At 44.5% G+C, this 6,000-nt stretch overlaps 1 protein-coding gene across 2 annotated transcripts in view; it reads left to right on the top strand.

Annotated features, from left to right (window-relative positions):
- The first annotated feature begins 1,274 nt into the window (after nucleotides 1-1,274).
- ACSS3 (acyl-CoA synthetase short chain family member 3) overlaps nucleotides 1,275-6,000 on the top strand; it is an 88,809-nt gene continuing 84,083 nt past the window's right edge. Inside the window, exon 1 of one of the 2 annotated variants that reach the window (XM_039386751.1) lies at nucleotides 1,275-1,658. In XM_039386751.1, coding sequence (XP_039242685.1) covers nucleotides 1,354-1,658 — 305 coding nt within the window. In that variant the 5' untranslated portion in view covers nucleotides 1,275-1,353. The remainder of the gene's footprint in view (nucleotides 1,659-6,000) is intronic. The other variant, XM_027747829.2, reaches the window with a different exon arrangement.

The following is a 6,000-nucleotide window of genomic DNA, read 5'->3' as shown; positions in this document are numbered from 1 at the left end:
TTTGTTGGCATGCTGTAGCCTTTAGCTTGCAGTAGGGAACTTTTCATAATATGTCTACTTAGTCCTTCAGATATTTTAGGTTTTGAGGGTATTAACTTCTTTTTTAGAAGTAAGTATCTGATTCTTAACTTGAACATTTTTGGAAATTCCATTAGGCTACTCAGGGCTGTACGTTATTGAGACACTGATGGGGAGGAGAGTGAGATGAATGGCTGTGCAGCACGGGACAGGTAGTTCATACAGCACTGAGCAATGCAAGGGGAAACCCTTTGTGAGCTAATTATATAGTTCTTGGAAACAGAAGCAGTAACTAGCCTTTATGCTGAGAGACTACTAGGGATTTTGAAGATGACCTAAAACTTGTGATAGGCCAAATCTGCCACACCTCAGGTATTTTGTGCCAGGATATAAACTGATTACATGTAATAAACCTACTGTACTGGGGAAACAGCCTAGTTCTTCTCATCCCCTTATTCCTTTACCTGTAATGTGATACATTGTTATGTTTCTATTGCACTAATTCAACAGCAAACAGGAAACAGATGCCTAAGTTAATCATGAATATAAACCACATCAGAGAGTTCCTCTCGCTATACGACATTTTTATAATGTGATTGCAAGAAGAATTTCCTGAGAGACCTGTAATTGATAGACCTATTAAAGCACTAAAATAATTTCATAAGGAACAAAATAACATTTGAAGATGGTGTATGTCTTAGCTGACTTGTGCTTTGTAAGATTCTGAAACATTACCACCGAAACTCAGGAAGGGTTTTTGAACATACGCCAAAATGAGCAAAATAAAAGATCCACTACAGGTGATAGAGGTCTTCCAGAAAACAGAATAAACTCTTCCCCACCCCCCCCTTGGCACAAACAGTATGCCTCATTTTATCACTAGGAAGTTTCTCAAAGCAAGAATGTCTTTCAAAATAAATACTTGAGGCGTACTCTGGCTACGTGTCACGCACACCTGTAAGTCACAAATACTCCCAGGTGTCGTCGATCTGTCTTTTTTCGGCTTCTCTCCCGCCCTCGGTCGCAGTTAAGCGCTGTCGATCCGGACGTCCCGACATGGCGCCCGCCCGCCCCAGCCCGTCCGCGGCTCCTGCTGAGCCGGCACTGCCGCCCCGCTCCACCCGCATCCCAAGGGCAGCGCCGGGGCGCGGGCGGGGCAGAGCGGTGCGGTGCGGCCCGGCCCGCCGCGGGGGCAGTCCCGCCCTGCCCCGCGGGCAGTCCCGCCCTGCCCCGCCAGCCGCGGAGAGCCGCCGCCGCTCCGTCCTGTGCCGTCCGAGGGGATTTTGGAGCCTTAGCGAAGCCAGTACGGCCCCTCCTCCTTAAAGGCCGCGTGAAATGGGTTTCCCGGGCAGGCTGGCGGTGCTGCCAAAACTCGTGGCGGCGGGCCGGGCCGGCGGTGCCTGGCGGAGGCGGGACCGGCCCTGCGCGGGGGTCCCGCTCCCCGGCCGCGCCGCCGCTGCCCTCCGCCCGCCACCCGGCGGCCGCGCCGCCTCCTCGAGGGCCCTGGGCGATTACGAGGAAGTTTTCCGGTCTTCCCTGGCGGAGCCCGAGAAAGTCTGGGGAGCAGCCGCTGAACAGATCCAGTGGTACAAGCCCTGGGTCCGGACTCTAGAGAGAGGCAGCGCGGGGAGCGCCTCCTGGTGAGTACCCGAGTGTTCCTGGGGCGATGCGGGGCCCGGGGCCGGGGCGGCGAAGCTCGGCTGTAACGGGGAGGGAGGGAAGGCTGCCCGCCGAGGGTCTGCGGGTGTGCTGAGCTGGGGGTTCGGTGGTAACGGCAGAACTACCCCAGCACCTGTCTGGGATGGGCGGTGTGTCATCGCTGATGGGGGAGACGGCTGCAGAGTTTGAAGGAGTTGAATGATTACACTTGGTCAAGCTTAATGATTAAAAGCCGCATGAATGGATATGTTGGGGTGAGGGGTGGGTGCACTGTGGCAGGCGTGACACGTGTGTATGGGTCCGTGTGTGGCTGAATGATTTGGAGGAGTGTGCCTGATGCTCCCCTATCCAACCCTTTTTGGGCCTGGACTAGGACCAGGCTTCTGTGAGCATGAGAAACCCAGCACCAGGTGGCAGGGGAGGCAGGTGTATGAAAATGCAGGCACTATGGCTTTTAGGGTTCTTTAATCTTAGATACTATCTAAGTCATAGGCCATAATTTAGATGTTGTGGTTAAGGTAATGTTTGTCAAAAGCATGGGTATTGCAATATATATCTCCATGCAGTGAATGGCGAACTGTCCTAAGCAGAATACAATATCCATCTTGTAAATTACTGGATATGATTTTCAATACTTTCGCAAAAGTAATTTACTGTTAAAATTTTGTGTTCACCACCATTGCTTCTTTTTCAGCACGCTTGCATCATGGTCTTTGATTTTTCTCAAAAAAAGCGGATATTGGATATAAAAGGCAATGTAGGGTGAGGATCATCTTTAGTACACTGATGTTCTTTGCCCTTTTTTATATTTTTCTGGTTTGTTTTTAATTAAAAATACTAATAATTCTAAAATTATAATTAACAATATTAATTTTCAAAGTTGTGCAAATTAAAAGATACAGATTCAGTAGAATGGAGCACCTCAAGTAGTGAAAATTGTTTATATGTCTTAAGCTGAATTTTAGGCAACACCGAGCCAGAATGGGCTGTGTAACAGTCAGAAGTCCTAAAATGAATAGATAGGGTTCACTGACTTTGGTTTCTAGGTCGTGGCACTATTCAGAAAGTGCAGGTCAGATTGCCTGCATAATTAGGGTCTAGAGAAGGGTCTAGAGAACAAGTCGTGTGATGAGTGGCTGGAGTTGTTTAGTCTGGAGAAAAGGAGGCCTAGGGGAGACCTTAACCGCTCTCTAAAACTGCCTTAAAGGAGGTTGTAGCCAGGTGGGTCGAGGTCTTCTCCCAAGAAACAAGTGATAGGACAAGAGGGAGTAGCCTCAAGTTGTGCCAGGGGAGATTAAGATACTAGAATTAGAAATACTGGATATTAGGAATATTGGCTATTATGAAAAATTTCTTCACTGAAGAAGTTGTCCAGCATTGGAACAAGTTGTGACAGGAAGTGAAGGAATTGCCAAATCTGGAGGTATTTAAAAGATATGTAGACATGGCATTTAGGGACATGGTATGGTGGTAGACCTGGCAGTGTCTACCATTTGGTTGGACTCAATGATTTTAAAGGTTTTTTCCAACCTAAATGATTCTGTGAATCACTGATTAAAGACCAGTAAAGCTCACTGATTCTGGCATTCCTGACTAGAATAACAAAATCAGTAGAATGCTTACTCTTGAAGAACTAAGGAATGAGAATATAATACATGCAAATGAGCATGGTTTTGCTATCAAATTATGTCAAACAATTGTGGTTTCATTTGCTGACCACAATAAGCTTACTTGCTGAAAATAACATGCTTAGGTCTTTGTAGAACATTGTGACTTCTCAGATGGAAGTTACTTGGCCTTATGAGAGGGAAAAATGGATGTTTCATGTCTGAAGTCAAACTTATCTTCCAAGGTCTTTTCTATTCTCACTTTTTAACTTGTATCTTTCTTCCTCTGTGGATGCAAATTGCCATAGACTGAACTTATCTCGTTAATGTGGGCAAATACCTGAAGGGAGGGTGCATGGAAGATGGAGCCAGACTCTTTTCAGTGGTGCCCAGTGACCAGATCAGATGCAATGGGCACAGACTGAAGCACATGTTGTTCCCTCTAAACACCAGGAAATACTTTTTTTAATGTGAGGGTGACTGCGAACTGGCACAGAGTTGATTGTGGGATCTTCCTCCTTGGAGATATTAAAATACCATCTGGACATGGTCCTTCCTGGTCTACTGACTCCAGGTGGACCTTGTAGAAGCCTAGAAGATAAGGGGGCCAATGTGTATATCTCAAACACCAATAGCCAGATAGCTGTGGAGCCATACATAGGTTATTGGTAATAACGAACTGTGAGAAAGAACAGGATGTGGTTGGAGAAGGGGGCCATACAGAGGTGGAGCAGCACTTTTCTGGAACAGATGTCCTTGTTCTAATTCCTGGAGCTAAGCAAAACACAGTACAGGTCGAGAAGTGAGCATTGACTATGAGGGGGGGATCAAGGCCACCAAAGATCCCCAAAACCCTCTAACCCACTTTCAGAAAGGTTGAGAAGGACTGTGCATGATAACTAATTTTCAAATAAAGCAAGAAACTTATCTATAAAAATGTACCCCCACAAATCCTGGGTGCACGTGCACCAGAGGACCCTTGACAACCCATCTACTGGGTTGATACTGGAGCCAGGCCTCTTTTCTCTCTTTCTTCTTTTCTTTGTCTCTCCCCTATTTTAATTCATCTGTGTCTTTCTCTTTTACCTTTTGCCCTATCCCTTTATCCAAACCCACTGTGATGTGCTTATACTAGGAGATAGGGACAAACTTATACCAATTTCTATACGAAGTGTGTAATTTACTGATAAAACTCCATAAGCTTTTGCAGACCCTCTGACTTTTGTCATTCTTTTTGACCACAAGCATCTATGAATCTTAGATGCTGCCTTCCCCTAAGGGTGGAATGCCACATACCTGCCTCACTAGGTGCCCTCCAGAGGTCCTTTCCAACCTCAGCCAGTCTGTGATTCTGTAGCATTATACAAAGATGCAGGTCTGAAGACTCAACACTAGGTTGTAATTGTTTGCATGTCAGGTATCTGTTGCTCTATGGGTAATAAAATTTAGACAATTCAAATTTACGTAAAACTCTGTAAAGGTCTTAATGTGCAACATGCAGTTTTATTTCTGTTTTTAAGTTCACCTGAAGTGCCAACAGGCTGTATGTGATACTAGTGTTGTACTTTAATGCCTCTGAAGTCTCAGATTGTTACCAGGATTCAGTGTGCTCAGCAGGACGACAGACAGGTAAGTTCTTTGAGTATAAGAGAGGGAGAACATAAAAGAGGGTCTTTTGGGGGACAGGCTGAAGTGAAAACAGAGAATGGAGCTCAACTGAGAAAGAGGCCAGGCTTCCAAACTAAAACATACAGGGTAAAGATGAGTGCTGGTTCAGAGGCTTACTTTGGAAGCTGTTTATGGAGACCTCAAAAATAGTATTAAGAAGTCCATGTATGTACTTCTTGAGTTAGAATTTGTCTCCTGTTTTGGAGACGTATGTGGTCAATTAGGAAATATAATTTTTTTCAATATCTTTGTTTTTGGTTGCCAAACCTGAGGCTTAGAGAAACAGATGCTTTTCATATATTTTCCAGTGTCATTTACTTCTGTTGAAGAAGTTGAAGGAGGCAGTTACTGTATTTAAAATGTAGCTATAAGGCAAGTTTTCCTCTCTAAATACTCTCTAAGTACTCTAAGCGTGAAAGCAGTGTGCCCTTGTGTTTCTTCTTCAGTCTCTGCCATTGGAAATAGTAGTACTACGTCAATGGGATGCAAAATGATTTCCAAAAGGTACTGAGCAGTGTCACCATCCCTTGACTGTTTTTTTTTAAGCAGTAAGTCCAGGTACCATTCACTGTTCTAAGCTGCACCGGTGGCTGATACAGGACAAAACAACATCTGGTTTAGCTTACATCAAAAATAATAAGAGCTAAGAAGCATGATTGGTCAAGAAAAGGATGAAGGAATTGAAATAGTTTGGTTTAAAAGCCAAAAGGGAGACCTAAGTTTTAAAACACACAGAGTTTTGCAAAAAAGTTGAAGGAAAAACTTCCTTGAGTTGTCTTTGAAGAGGTCAAAACTGGAAGTCTTAAATTGCAACATGGGAAACATGGTCTTTAGATGTTAGAAAGAAAAATCTTTTTAATGCTTTAGTTAGTGAAACACTTGAATTTTGGCATCTTGTGGGGTGCCAGTTGAAAGGCCTAAAGCAAGTATTTCTTTAGGACTGTGGAAACAGTTTTTCCTAACGTGTGCAGGCAGAGGGCAATTTTGCAACATACGTTTATTTCTGTGATGCTAAGACATAAGTGTAATATATCATCCCCTTTGAACT

Source organism: Pipra filicauda, unplaced genomic scaffold (assembly GCF_003945595.2).
Source record: "Pipra filicauda isolate LSUMZ 115617 unplaced genomic scaffold, ASM394559v2 scaffold4_size7858003_pilon, whole genome shotgun sequence".
NCBI classification, from domain to species: Eukaryota; Metazoa; Chordata; class Aves; order Passeriformes; family Pipridae; genus Pipra; species Pipra filicauda.
This window is presented reverse-complemented; position numbering and strand designations above follow the sequence as displayed.